General features: G+C 43.5%; 1 protein-coding gene across 4 annotated transcripts; it reads right to left on the bottom strand.

Moving 5' to 3' along the window:
* Positions 1–485: 485 nt before the first annotated feature.
* Positions 486–14,287, bottom strand: DNAJC22 (DnaJ heat shock protein family (Hsp40) member C22). Of its 4 annotated transcripts, none has more exons than XM_026501954.4 (4): positions 14,175–14,287; positions 12,487–13,444; positions 11,225–11,406; positions 486–1,700 (listed from the first exon to the last, which is right to left on the bottom strand). In XM_026501954.4, the coding sequence occupies exons 2-4, from the start codon at positions 13,324–13,326 to the stop codon at positions 1,694–1,696; spliced, it is 1,029 nt and encodes a 342-aa protein (XP_026357739.1). In that variant the 5' UTR covers positions 13,327–13,444; positions 14,175–14,287; the 3' UTR covers positions 486–1,693. The 4 variants fall into 4 exon arrangements, with proteins under 4 accessions (XP_026357739.1, XP_048072624.1, XP_026357741.1 ...); XM_048216667.2 differs by lacking the exon at positions 486–1,700 and adding an exon at positions 9,316–10,117; XM_026501956.4 differs by lacking the exon at positions 486–1,700 and having other exon boundaries at positions 9,316–11,422.
* Positions 14,288–15,491: the final 1,204 nt, after the last annotated feature.

The raw sequence follows: 15,491 nt of genomic DNA, 5'->3' as shown, positions 1-15,491 counted from the left end.
TTACCTAAGAGCACCAGTGGTCTAATGGGAGACAGTTTTTTTATGTGGTATCCCATATGTAGATATGTGGAAGGGAGGTGAATTAAGGAGCATACCTAGGCCCAATCTACGAGAGCTGTCAAAACATCCCTGGAAATCTAACGCTATGAAGAATATTATATTTACCAGGTCTCTAGGGAGAGTTCTGAATGTGGTTGAAAGGAACATTTTGCTAAGTCCCTGGGGAGGCAGTAGGTGCCTTGAAAAAAGAATTTTGTGCGTTTATTTGTTTGTTTTTCCTAGCCATGACCTTGTTCTGTTCTTTCATTTGGAACAAATTTCTTTGCAAAAAAGAATTTTACTCAAAAAATAATGGTCTTTCAAGGAGGGTGGGTCACATATATGACTTGCTAAGTGAGGTTTGCAAGAGGGATCCCGCAACTCATGGACTGCCTTCACCCATTCTTCATGCCGTACTCTATCTCTCCAAAAAGACACTGAATAAATGCTTCAAAAATATCTTTTGGACCTGAGTTATAAAGATTAATTTTATCATTGTTCTTTACATATACATTTTCTATTTCATATGCCATATTTCACAAGAAAACAAAGTGATAATTGCCTGCTTTGAAATGATTACAAATTATTTAAAGTCTATCACTAATTATATTGGAGGACAAGAAATGCTGTAATAAATTCAACATATAATATTTGTGACATACTTTGAAGAAAATGAAAAAACAACCAAATTTTTGAAATGATTAAAGTAACTGCTAAGGATTACAAAAGATCATTTTGAAATAACACCCATATGTCTCGGTTCAGCCTTAAGGGAATTAATTTATCCCAGGTTACCTAATGACTTAGTGGCAAAATTAGAACTAAAGATAAATCATGACATAATCTTCCCCTTGGCAGATATATTTTGCAAATATTGATAAAACCTAATCTGATACGTTTCAAATAGATTCTAGAGATCGGAATTTTTCTCATATGCTTGTTTGAGTTGACTTTTTGTATCTGAAGGGATTGATTGCTAAATTCTATATTTTTATTAGGAAAACAAGGTTGAATTTAGTCTGAGAGACACAAAAATTTCACTCATCATCTTGAAGACGGTAATTAATGACTGTAAGTAAGGGACATGATCTTTTAGAAGTTTCTGTTGGCTAACTTTGAAGCTCCAAACCACAATAGGCACAAAGATCACCAGAGAACATGCCAGAAGGGTGTACTTTTCCCTTTGATTACCCCACCTCTAACACCTAAGAATATTCACGTAGGCAGTCCAAACTGTGTGTCTTAGAAAATTAGTTTCATGGAAAGCTAAATGAATCTGAAAAAACTATCCCAGTTCCAAATAAATTTGGGAAACACTGGGTAAAATAAAGTTAAACTGGTTTCTTTACTTTCCAGAGTATTTAATATGGTAATGTGCTTTGTTAAGAGCTAAGTGAATGCACTATATAGTACACAGCTCTCCCCCAAGGAAACTTCCTCCAAGGAAACTTTCTGTATGGGAGTCATGTTTCTTTGAGCATTCATTTTCTAAAGTTCTATTAAGGGGCACCTGGGTGGCTCAGTCGGTTAAGCAGCTGCCCTCGGCTCAGGTCATGATCTTGGGGTCCTGGGATGGAGCCCCACATCAGGTTCCTTGCTCAGCGGGGAGCCTGCTTCTTCCTCTCCCTCTGCTGCTCCCCCTGATTGTGGTCTCTCACTCTCTGTCAAATAAATAAATAAATAAATAAATAAATAAAATCTTTTTAAAAAATAAAGTCCTATTGAAGCAGTTTGATTAGGTTAGCATTTCTCATTTTACAGGTAATAAAACTGCAGTCCAACGACATGAGTCACACGGACAAATTCAGTTGTGTATCAGATGTTTGTGGCTGGGGCTGGCCTTAAATTATCAAAGGTTGAATTGTTACATCACAAAATTAGTGGCAATGTCAAAACAAAAACTCATATTTGAAACACTCAGTTCAGCAAAAGTGCATTATAAGTTCATTAAAAACTTGAATTTGACCTTTTTAAAAAAGATTTTATTAAAAAAAAAAAAGGTGGGGCACCTGAGTGGTTCAGTCAGTTGGGCATCCAACTCTTCATTTCAGCTCAGGTCATAATCCCAGGGCCTTGAGATGGAGCCTTGTGTCACTTGCAAGTGCGGAGTGGGGAGTCTGCTTGAGATTCTCTCTCTCCCTCTCCCTCTGTCCCTCCCTGCCGCACCACACTCATTCTCTTTCACCCTCTCTAAAATAATAAATAGGGGCGCCTGGGTGGCACAGCGGTTAAGCGTCTGCCTTCGGCTCAGGGCGTGATTCCGGAGTCGTGGGATCGAGCCCCACATCAGGCTCCTCCGCTATGAGCCTGCTTCTTCCTCTCCCACTCCCCCTGCTTGTGTTCCCTCTCTCGCTGGCTGTCTCTATCTGTGTTAAATAAATAAATAAAATCTTTAAAAAAAAAATAAAATAATAAGTAAATCAGGGCACCTGGGTGGCTCAGTCGGGTAGGCACCAGCCTTTGGCTCAGGTCATGATCTCAGGGTCCTGGGATTAAGCCCCAAGTCAAGGCTCTCTGCTCAGCAGGGAGTCTGCTTCTCCCTCTCACTTTCCCTCTGTGCTCTCGCTCTCTCTCTCAAATAAATAAACAAAATCTTTTAAAAAATATATAAATAAATCTTTAAAAAATAAAAGTTAAGATTTTATTTTTTTTTAAGATTTTATTTACTTACTTATTTTGAGAAAGAATCCCAAGCAGACTCCACACTGAGTGCAGAGCCCCACACAGGGCTCAATCTCATGACCCTGAGATCACGACCTGAGCCAAAATCAAAATAGGTCGCCCAACCACCCAGATACCCCAAAAGATTTTATTTTTTAAGTAATCTCTCCACCCAACAGGGGGCTGGAATTTACAACCCTGAGATCAAGCGTCGCATGGATTACCAACTAAGCCAGGGGCCCCAAATTTGATCTTTAGTCACTTTGTTTCTATGTATGAGACCTATAACTAATACTGCTTTACTGTAAGTTCATTAATGGAATTTCAGCATGCTCTTTCATTTGTACAGCCTGTCACCATTGTTTTAAAAATTGATAATGCTGGGGCACCTGGGTGGCTCAGTAGTTAAGCGTCTGCCTTCGGCTCAGGTCATGATCCCAGGGTCCTGGGCTCCCTGCTCAGCAGGGGGCCTGCTTCTCCCCCTCTCTGCCCCTCCCCCTGCTTGTGTGCTGGTGCGCTCTCTCTCTCTCTCTCTCTCTCTCTCTCGTGCTCTCTCTCAAATAAAGAGATAAAATATTTTTAAAAATGATAATGCCTACCCTCTGTAAAATGTTTTATGGTTTATAAATCATTCTCAACACATTGTCTCATTTGATTGTCTCAACATCCCTGTGATGTAGGCATCATATCCCCATGTAACAAATGAGAAAAATTTTAATTGTTAAATAACATGTCCTGTTGTTTGCACTGTTAAATGTCCTGTTATTTGCATGGGGAGTAGACAGTCCCTGCCCTCAAGGGTCTTTGCTATAGTTAAGGAGACAAGACTTACAAACAGGAGACAGAGAATGATTATATGGCAACATGTAAGAAAATGCTTGATAGAACGACCCAAACTAGACAGGAATGCTGAAGGAACTCAAGGGGGAAAGATTACTGGAGATGGAATTAATCAGTGAAGGCATCATTTAGGGATAAACCTTAAGCTGAATGTAAAAGAAGTGTAAAGATTTGGATTAGCAGAGAGGAAAAATAATTACAGGGAAGAAGGGTGACATTAGCAAAGGCATGGCCATGAGAACAAGGAACGCACTGATGGAAAAGAATTAGAGTTGGAAGGGAGATGGGTCTAAAATGATCAGTCTCTTGGCTGTGCGAGAAAAGTCAACTGCTGAGAGGCAATGAATTCCCAATCACTGAATATAAATAATATGGCACCGTGTGCCCGGATGGAGCAGCGATTTGCTTGCCAATCCAAATTACACAGAAGAGCAGTAAGTTTACACTCTCTGCCATGGACCCCAGGAGTGAAAAGGAGAAAGTATCAGGAGAAGCCAAGTCCAAACTGGTGGTTATGGATATGAAGGAAGAGGTAAAGGAGTAACAATGAGCCTCACTGGCCCTCAGATCTGTGCCTTGGAAATATATGAATAGAAGACATTTATATTTCCCCCTCTCCCCCATACCCCTCCCGTTCCTTTCTTTATACTACTTCATCTGAAAGGTGCCTGACCTATCCAGCCTAGGAAAAATGTCCCTTCAGGTGGTGCTTTAAAGCCAGGCTCTTGTGATAACTCAGCTACTACCCAGAGGACAATGTTCCTCACAACTTTTCCCAGCCCAGAAATGGGACTAAGGTTGGGCACCGAATGGATTTAAAATGATTCCCTTCCAACTTTCCCACACAGGGCACTGTTGAAACTTGTCAGTGACGTTTAGATCCAGAAAAATCAAAAGTGATGCTAAAAGTTATAATAGTTGTAATAGTCTGCAAATAAGCAAATTTGGGCTATGGAAAGGGCGGATGAGAGGTGAGGAGAAAGGAGAGAACTGGGAAGAAAAGGAAAATGAAAATAAAGAGAGCAACAAAGTATTGAAATGAAATCCCTTTCCGCAGGACCCTCTGCAAAGTTTTCGCTTTTGTGGTTCAAAACCCATCTTCACAAAACAAATGAACAAATCCGGGTAGTTGAACATGTTTCAATCTTCTACGGTGACCAAGAGAAAGATGCCAAGGAACATGAAGAGAAACCAAATACTCAGCTTCTCGGGGTGTGAACTTCAGAAGCCAAAAACTCAGTGGCAGGAAATGTGTGTCCAAGCAAAGCTTGGAGACAGACTGCCCCAGAGTCCCCAGGAGAGCAAATGACATTTAGAAAACAGGTTTCATTGGGAGCTTACGCTGAATAACACCCAAATCCACCCTGCTCTTTCCTTCCCAACAAAAGGGGAGGGCTGAATTATGGTAATGAACCCGCTGAAGAGGTACCACCACCAGATCCTTAAAAAAAGGGAAGGGCCCTATTTGACCCTTGCGACAGCCTTAAGGCGCCATCTGCAGCTCTCAGCTAAGACTGCAATAAACCCAAAGCTCCGGCTCGCTTGTTAGGACCACCTACTGGTAAAGAAAAGAGAAAGCAAAGAAATACTAAATTCAGGTCAGGGAGTCTTCAAAAGTCTCCCAGGTCCTAGAGTAGATGCAAGCATCTCTAAGACACAGTGCCTAGGAAAAGATCTAAGGGCCTTAGTTGGCTCTAAGCTCAATGAGCAACCAAAAAAAGCTAATAAATTCTTAGACTGCTTGATTTAAAGGATGATATACTGTCCAGACCTTGAGAACTTAATAGCCCCACAGTACCCCGTTCTGTCTGAACACATCTGAGAATTGCATTTAGTTCTGGGCACAATTTAAGAGCAATATTGACAAGAGCCATAAAAATGTTCATACCCTTTGACCCAGTAATCCCACCCATGGGAATTTATTCTGAAATAATTCAAGAGAATAGATGAATTAGAAACATCAAGGTATCAATGCAGAATTCCTTGTAACAACAAATATATATATTAATAGCTAAATGTCTCCCAAAAATGGAATATTATGCAGCATTAAAATATAATGATATGCTATTTGAAAAAATAAAACAAGAAACATAGAATGATAATGCATGCTACAACATGGATGAATCTTGAAAACACTATGCTAAGTGAAAAAAATCCAGACACAAAAGGAGACATTGTATGATTCCTTTTGTATAACGTGTCCAGGATAGGCAAACCTACAGAGACAGAAAGTACTGGTGATTGCTAGAGGCTGGGGGAGGGGAGAACGGAGAGTGATCACTAATGGGTATGGGGTTTGTTTTGGGGAAGGCAAAAACATCTGGAATTAGCTAGTGGTGATGGTTACACAACCTTATGAATATACTAAAAATGACCAAACTGTATACGTTAAAAGGATGAATTTTATGGTATGTGAATTACATCTCAATTAAATATATGTATGTCTCATAGTAATATATATATATATATATACACACACACATATATACGCCTTCATAATAACATACAAAATGCGTACGATTCAGTCAGGGGAAAAAGCAATACCAAATTGTGTCCTTGATATGATTCAATCATGTAAAAATTAATTATGTACATTTATGGATGAAGACTAGAAGGGAACATGAATATATGAAAACAGTTTAATATAGGTGAATTCTTTTATGTGGGAGGGGGTGGGTGGCCATTATATTGTTCTTCAAGAAATTTAATATTTTCTTTTCTCCCCAAGACAGTGTCCGCAAGAGGGCAGACAGAAGATGACAAAACAGAACCACTTAGCACAAGCCTCAGCTGAAAAGTTGAGAACCCAGCATCCAGTGTGGAAAGCAATCTCAAAGGTCATCTAAGTCTGGCTTCCTCATATTACAAAGGAAACACTGAGGTCCAGAGAAAGCAGCAGGCTGGTCCCATAAGAGATGGAGGGAGCAGCCCATCTCCTCACTTCTCCATCTGTCTCTTTCTACCAAATTACAGCGCTTCTGCAAACAAGGCAATGTTTAAGCCGGGAAAGGGAAAATTTAGAGGGATAGGAGATGAAGGGCAGGTTTTTATCAAGAATGGGTTTTTTGTTGGGTTTTGTTCTTTATAACAAGAGATAGCAGTTCTAGAAGGAAATTACAGGGAAGCAAATTTCAGTCCAATAAAAGAACTTAACAATTAAGGATGCCCAAAAGGTGAAACAGGGAGCAGATTTCCAACTGAAGCAAAAGCTGAAACGGAAATCTTTGAGGAAAGCCGTTCTCAAGATTCTGCACTGAATGAGTACTTGGCATACAGGCTTTCTCGATTCCCTTCCAACTCTTTAAAGGGTCTATACATTTTTTTATTTGTGGGAATGGGAGAATATGAAATAATTGGATTTCATTAAATCTACTCAGGTAGAGAATAAGGAAGACCTCACACTTCCTAATGTCTTAGGTTTATATAAATATATAATTATTTTATAATGAATTTCTACTTTCAGCTGATTTTCGCTATGTCAGTTGCTTTGGGAAGGAAGATGAAATTCAAATATGGTTTCACCAGTCTTTCCTACTAAGAGGTTAACATTCTTTAACCTCTTTCTCACTTCTCACCTGGTGCCCCAGCCCATACCCACAAAAATGTCTCCTGCGCAAAACCAAACCACACTAAAGTGACCAATGTGGCCTGGCTAAGAGCTGGGTGTGAGATCGCCATGCTGGAGTACCTCAGAAAGTATAAATACCTCTCTTTTCTGCATAGAAGGACTGAGACTCCAGAGGCTGGGAATAGCCTCCCTAATGGAAATGAATCTGCCAAAGGATGAGGAGAGATTTCTGCAAGGAGAATCTGCAAGTGAAAAGGGCCATCTTACAAGCAGTTTCCCAGCTCCTTCTCAGAGATTCATCTTACCCTCGGAGTTGTCTCATTCTGAGGACTTCTGCAATCACAACTGGCCCAGATGAGCTCAGCCCCATTTTATTTTTTATTTTTTTGAAGATTTTTATTTATTTATTTATTTGTCAGAGAGAGAGAGAGCACAAGCAGGGGGAGCGGCAGGCAGAGGGAGAAGCAGGCTCCCTGCTGAGCAAGGACTCTGGGATTAGGACCTGAGCCAAAGGCAGACGCTTAACCGTCTGAGCCACCCAGGCATCCCGAACCCATTTTAAAACTGCAGTCTAAGAACAGCCAAACCCAAACCACTTCCCTGGTTCCCCATAAACAGCTAAAAGAGGCTGAAATATTTCTTAATTATAAAACAAGAGAGAGTCTAGGAGAGAATAGATGAGGGAGAGGGACCACTGGCAACCCTACCACCACAGCACAACCAATCCATCAGTCTTATTTCTTTCTAACCGTCATCTGTAAGCTTTACAGTGATTTGCAGGAAATCAAGAGGAAAATTTTTTAAAAATAGAAAATACACTAATACACTCTACGAAAATTCAGCCTTACAAGTATAACCTTCATTCCGTAACAGTTAACTCCCTAGACACTCAAGCCCTATTTCCTTACGTGGGCTGAAAAGGCTAAAGTGTTATAGTAAAATTGTGGTTGCTCATTCTACATATGGTAGCTTCGTTATCCCAGCAATCCTTTAAAAGTATATACTATTGTTTAACTTGAATTTAAATGAAATCTTAGAAGAAAAAAAAAGTACATTTTATGGGGGCTCCTGGCTGGCTCAGTCAGTAGAGCATGCGACTCTTAATCTCAAGGTCGTGAGTTCAAGCCCCAATTGGGCATGGTGCCTACTTAATTAAAAAAAAAAAAAGTACATACTATTATCTCAATTTTTAGGGGGAACTAAGGCTCTCAGAGACTAAAGAAGCCCAGGATCACAAACAGCTAGAAAATCATGGAACCAGATCCAAATCCTAACAGTAATCCTTCTGATTCCAAAACCTATGCTTAAAGTCAAAAGACAAATCATAGACTGGGGGAAAATATCTATAACACCTATGATGAAGGGCTAAGGTTGCTAACAAGCAAGGATACCAACAAAACAGATGTCATAAAGACAAGTAGGACTTTTTTTTTTTTAAAGAGGGAGAGAATGCATTCAGGCATTCAATGAAGATGAAATGCAAGTAGCCGAGAAAAATTTGAAGAAGATGCCAAACTTATAGTTACTAGGAGTCAGGGAAAGACAAATTAAAGTTATCAAATACTATTCCTCTTGGCAAAAATTTAAAAGTCATAACAGTCCATTCCAGTTACAAGGAAAGGGCCAGTTTCTTACATTGCTGGTGGAAGTGTAAATTGCTATAATCTTTTCCAGAAATAACCTGATACAATATCAATGAAAATTTAAAATATACATCCTGGGGGTGCCTGGGTGGCTCAGTCAGTTAAGTGTCTGACCAGCTCAGGTCATGATCTCAGGGTCCTGGGCTCAAGCCCCAAGTCAGCACTCAGCAGGGAGTCTGATTTTCCCTCTGCCCCTCCCCCTGCTCATGCTGTCTCTCTCTCTCTCTCTCTCTCAAATGAATAAATAAAACTTTAAAAATAAAATAAAACATACATTCTGTTTGACCCTACATTATCGCTTATTGGAATCTAGCATCAAGAAAACAAAAAGCAGGGACGCCTGGGTGGCTCAGTCGTTAAGCGTCTGCCTTCGGCTCAGGGCGTGATCCCAGCGTTCTGGGATCGAGCCCCACATCAGGCTCCTCCGCTATGAGCCTGCTTCTTCCTCTCCCACTCCCCCTGCTTGTGTTCCCTCTCTCGCTGGCTGTCTCTCTCTCTGTCAAATAAATAAATAAAATCTTTCAAAAAAAAAAAAAAGAAAAGAAAACAAAAAGCACCAATACACACATTTAAAGATGTTTATTGTAGCATTGCTCATGTTGAAACAACAGAAACTGCTCATTGATAGTTCCTAGTTGAATAAGTTAAAATATAGCCATATTTTTGTAACAAAAGCTCACAATAAAATTTGAGAACAGTAAAATAATTTTCCAAATCAAGTAAAGCCCTTAATCATTCTTTTGTCTCTTTTTCCTTATAGACTATTTTTAATATATTTACATTTTGCAGAAATAGTACTACATATCATGTTAATAAGTTAGTAATCAATAGCCCACAACAATGCCTCATTAAAATTCCATGTGATAATCTGACAAATTATAAGTGTTTTTCAGAAGAAGTGTATATCAATTTTTGGCAACTTTAAAAAGGTGTAAAAGTTAATTTTGTCTTAAAATCATGGCATATAAATTCATTGGCAAAAATTTTTTAATTTTTTTAATATATGAATACAAAGGAAAAAAATCTACAAATTTCATTCTTCTCCATTGATCAGACCATGTTTTGTTTTAATCTGCAAGGAATAGTAGCCAAAAGAATTCTACTTTTAAAAAATATATATACACCGCTCAGAGTTAACTTCCAGGGGGAAAAAAAAGGGGAAAAAAGCTTGAGGAATGTACACAAACACAAAAGAAGAGTGAGAAACCTGGAGTAAAGGTATATAATTTTAACATCATAGTTCGGTTCTCCGGTGTCCCTGTGCATCCTAGACTGTTTCTTCCACACTTGGCTGGTTACATAGGAATGAAATAAGACCCTCTTGAGATGCTCAAGCTGCTGGTTCCCTAGGGTTTCCCCAAAGTCCCTATAAAGGCACATGAGATATAAAATCATGAATTTTCCCATGAGTCCCCATAAAACAATGTCATCTGTCCCTTCTCCAGTGTTCCAGTGTGCTCTGTTTATACTTCTTATGACACTGAGTTCAAAACACTGAAGGAGGAGAACTTTGATATCCGTGTATATTATATATGTTATATCCCCCACCAGACTATAAGCTCCTAACAGCAGAGTATGTAGCTCAGAGTCATAGCCCAAGTTCTGGGGACGCCTGAGAATTCAGCCAGTCCAACCACCCATGTAAAATCTGAGGGCTCTCTACAATACTTCATCAAGCAGAAGCATTTGTGATGGGGGTACTACTCCCACCCCACAGCAGCTAGTTCCTGCGGGGGGGGGGGGTAGCTCCTAGTAAAGCTCTCCTATATATGGAATTAAGATATTTTTCTGAAATATTTAAATTTAACCCCTCTCTTACCCATTTGTAATCTGTAGAATAGATCGAATCCCTACTGTCATAGGACAGCTTATGAAATAGAACCTTCATATTTTTCCTTCGATCTCCTAACTCAGTGCTTTGCACAGGAAGGAAGGAAGGAAGGAAGGAAGGAAGGAAGGAAGGAAGGAAGGAAGGAAAGAGAGAGAGAGAGAGAGAGAGAGAAAAGAAAGAAAAAAGAAGGGAGGGGGAGGGGAGGGGAGGGAAGGGGAGGGGAGGGGAGGGGAGGGGAGGGGAGGGAAGGGAAGGGAAGGGAAGGGAAGGGAAGGGAAGGGAAGGGAAGAAATGAAATTGATAAACAACCTTCCTCCATCACTCATCAACATACCAGGGTGGGGCATGGTACTATATTCTCTAAAAGATATTTTATTGGTTTTATATTATGCCTTTCATTTCACTATCTGATTTTAAGAAGAAATTGTCAGGAATACAACAACGAGAATTCAGAAATTTGCAACATAAATACACTCTTCTACCACAAAGGCTTTCTTACCCCTTTAAGTTGTTCTCATCCCCACTGCAAGCAGACAGTTTCTTTAACGCTATCGGGATGACCCAAGTGGGCAAAACTGGACTGGGACAAGCTGCTTGGCTCTGCCAGAAAGAGTCCATCCCCAAGGGGAAATTTCTTCTCACCTCCAGGATCCCCCGGGCTTTCTGGGCTGGCTCAGGACTTCATACGCAGCCTGAATCTCCAGGAAATGCCTCTGAGCCTCCTGGGTCCAGTGCAGGTTGTGGTCAGGGTGCCAGATCTTCACCAGCTCCCGGTATCTTTGATGTATTTCTTCATTCGTTGCCCCCTCTGAGAGATTCAAAACCTTAGGGAAACAGAAGCTGACAAATTAGGATTCCCTAAGTTTCAGAGCACCTGGGTCTCTCCTGCTTCCTTGCTAAACTGGAGTTGGCTTCTACTTGCCTGAGAGAAAGGCCCATAGCCTCAGATTAGAACACCAGTCTTTTGAAACATGGGCTAGCCTGGATCTCATGGCAAGAACCAAGATTTTCCTTGAATCACAGTTGCCCATTTTCTAACCTAGGACTTCACATCCCTGACAAGGTCTCTTCCTTGCAAGAGAAATAAGCAAATAAATCCACCAAAGACATGTATAAGACTGTTCACAGCAACTTGATCAGAATGGTCCCAAACTGGAACTAAGCCAAATATTCATTAACTATAGAGTGAATGTGTAGTATATTCATACAATGGGATACCATATAACAATGGAAACAATTTATAACTGTAACAGTATTTAATTATACTGCATGCAACAGTGTGAATAAATCTCAACCATAATGTTGAATGAAAGAGTCAGACATGGGGTATCTAGCTGGCTCAGTTGGTAGAACATGTGACTCTTGATGTCAGGGTTGTAAGTTCAAGCCCCATGATGGGAGTGGAGACTACTTAAAAAGAAAAAACATAAATAGAAATAAAATAAAAATCAATTAATTTTATAAAGAAAGAAGTCAGACATAAAAGAGTACATACTGAATGATTCCATTTTTATGAAGTTCAAGAATGGGCAAAACTCATCTATGATAACAGAAGTCAGAACAGAGATTCCCTCTGAGGGAAGCAAGGGGAACTTCTTAGTGCTGGATATATTCTATATTTGATTTGAGTGGTGGTTACATAGATGTATACATAAAACTTATTCACTTTATATATATCTCAATGAAAGTAAACAATATATATGTATCCTTTCCCACTCACTATTAGATCCTCTGTACTGTCACCCATGGCACACAGAAGCCCAAAGAAACCAAGACACCCTTCTAGGGCCCGACCCAGCAGACATGAAAACAGCACTTCCACATAAGGGGGCATCATTTCCAATCAGGCTTAGCCTAATACCCAGAGCTGTCCCGCCCAGGAATGAGAGGGAACAAAGCCTTACCTGGTAAGCCAGCTGACGCTTCTCATTCTGAAAACTGCTAACAAACTCATAGAGCTTCTCCCACTCCTGCAAGTAGCCACTGCTGAAGCCAGGATCCCCCACCAGCAGCCTCCAGGCGCGGTAAGGCAGAAGGAGGACAGACTCCATGAGGGGGCCAAGGAGGGGGAAGAAGCTGAACCAACTCAAGAAGGAGCCAAGGGTTTCTGCCACATAGCTCAGGGTGGCAGCTGTGTTGCAAACGGCGCTGTAGGCTAGCGGGCCTGTGAAAGCCAGGTAAGCCAAGCCCAGACGATAGAGCCGAACACTGAGCGTCTCCGACCCAACTGAAGCTTTATAGCGGCGGTGCTTCTGGGCTGTAATGCTGGCAGCCAAGCTAATGGGCAGGATGGCTATGGGGCGGCCATAGAAGAGAGGGGAAGTAAGAAATGCTGCCCCTAGAGTATTCTTAAAGTCTGAGGTCTGGTTGCCAACAGCAGCCACCAGCAAGACCCCTAAGCCAACTGCCAGTGGGAGGCCCACGATATAGAAGTTGGCCATGAAAGAAAGGCTAATGAGAGCCACCAGGCCAAAATAGATGCCCACTGTCATCTGGGCGACAAAGCGAATAAGACTCAGAGGGGGTATCCTCCCTCCCGAGCTCTGCCTCTGCCGCTGGGTTCTGTTGGCCTGGGCTACAAAGCTTGGGAGCTTCCAGAATTCCCAGAGCCAGCCCAGCCCACCACCCCCTAGGGTAAGCATCCAGAGCAGCGCATGACTGTCCCGCCCCAGGTACAGGTGGTGGAGTCCAGCAGGGCCCCCCACAGCCCAGAGGGCATAGGTCACCAAGAGCCCCTTGGCCATCCTCTAGGGAAAGGGTGTCAGATCAAGTTCAGTGGCACCTGACATTGCCCAGAAGGCAGAAATCTGGGGTCATCTGTGAAAATCATGGCTGTCATGGTCCCAGAGTTATCCTTAGACCCTAAGAGATGGAAAAAAGCAGTGGTAAGAGTACATCCAGGTCCCAACCCAGTAAACCATTTCTCCTTCCAATAATAATCAAGTGCAGATCTGCCTGAGTGTCCCTGAAATGCAGATTCTCCCATACCGTTTGGTCTGGCCTCTCATTTGTTTTTGTTTTTGTTTTTGTTTTTGTTTTTGTTTTTACAAGCATAGCAACTCCAAATTTAGGAGAGAAAAATGTTTTTAAATGCTTTCAGCTGATGTAGAACGCCGCACACGGACAGAAAAGCAGCAGCTTAAGTTTCAGACCACTGATTCCTGGAATGACTTATGGGGGAGTGGAGTGCACAGGAGTGAACAGAATGCCCTTCTACAGTTCCTACAAATTTTGAAAGTCCCTTGCCCCTCCCAGCGCTCCTCAACTTCACATTATGGGTGCCCTCAGACACATGGTCAAGGTTTCAGCCCCTCTCCAGCCTTCCCACCTCTCCGGGCCGCGCGATCTTCGCACAAGTCACACTTAAAAGAGGTCCTGAGGTCCCTCCACTTAAACCGCTCTGGAAAACTAGCATTTTGACCCCGCAAAGGCGGACTTGAAGTCTCTACAAAGTCTCTACAAAGAGGCCCGATGAACACCCAGAACATCAAGCCAGATGCCAACGTGTGCCTGCCAGTGTCTCCCCGCCACGCGAAGTAGGCCTCAAGACCACCAGCCAGTTACCCGCTAGTCCCAGGGTGGGCGGCTGTACCTGGGTACTCCGGCTCCCAGACCCCGTCAGACCAGTCATTTCCTTTGACTACAGAGTCAAAATGGCCCCTCTCACTCCGCTCCCACTTGCATCCAAATGGACTTTGTCTTTCTGTGTTTACTGTGTCACGGAAGTGGGGCCGTCCGGGTCAGGCCCCTCCCTAAGCACCCCCACCCCGCCCCGGCCTCTTCGGGATCACCTTTCAGCCTCTGGCTCCTCTCGCCCGCCCTTTCGGGAAAACTCGGTGTAAGGCTTTCAGGGCGCATCCAGCCTCCCCGGGCTCAAAGGTCCAGGCCCAGGGCGCCTGCACCGCGGCACCGCCGCCACCAGGTGGCGCTGCCGCTTACGGAAGGGCGGGGCCGGGCGGGTCCCCAGACTCACCTTGTCCAGTTGCCGGGGCAAAGCAGCCCAGAGCGGTTCCCTATAAACGCAAAAATAGGCCTCGATCTCCCCTTGCCACCCCTACAGATGATAGGGTGACTTGTGCCTCACCTCAGGGTGCACTCTCTTCCTACTCCGTTGTCTTTCAAGACTGCCTTGGATGGCTCCACTTCCAATGCCTCTAAGGCTGACTCACCCACGGAGAGGCCTCAGAGAGGACCTCCAGACCCCGAGTTTGCCTCATCTGCCCCACCTCCAGGCCTGTCACTCGGGGGGATTACATCTAGACCTGAGCCTGAGACCTGAGGGGCCTCCAGATCTAGCGGGAGCCCAAGTCCGCTGTATCCTGAGGTCTACGGGCAAGAGGCAGAAACAATAGCCAAAAGGGATATGGGGTGAAGGACGTCCCACCGGGAGAGCAGAGCGAGCGCGAGGCCGCAGCACCAGAGCAGTCTGCCTTCCTCCCACTTCGATGCTGGCAAGGAGCTGGGATGAAAGATGCCTTCGCTTCAGTGCCCTGGGCTCCAATCCTGGTTCTGCTACGTGACCTTGGCCAAGTCACGCCGCTTCTGGGGTCTGTTTCCTCCTCTGTAGAGGAAAGGCTTGGATCTCCAAGGTTCCCCAGCCTTGACTTGGGGGTGGGGTGGCCCTGGTGGCCCCCACGCTCGTCTCCTCCGCGTAGCGGACAGAGTGCTTCTGTTCCTCCACACCGCCAGCCCCTCCGCCCTTACCCCGGCCGGGGGAGGGAAGCGGCTCGCCTAAGGCGCCTTAGGGCTCACTGCGGGGCCAGGGCTGGGAGGGGCCCCAAAGCGACGCTGGAGCCGCCGGCTGGGGGGACGGGGGCGGACAGAGCGCTGAATAATGAATGAGACTTAATTGGGCCCGCTCTGCGAGGCGGCGCGCTAAGCTCGGCAAACAGCTCGGGCGGCGGCGGCC

Source organism: Ursus arctos, unplaced genomic scaffold (assembly GCF_023065955.2).
Source record: "Ursus arctos isolate Adak ecotype North America unplaced genomic scaffold, UrsArc2.0 scaffold_26, whole genome shotgun sequence".
Lineage (NCBI taxonomy): Eukaryota > Metazoa > Chordata > Mammalia > Carnivora > Ursidae > Ursus > Ursus arctos.
This window is presented reverse-complemented; position numbering and strand designations above follow the sequence as displayed.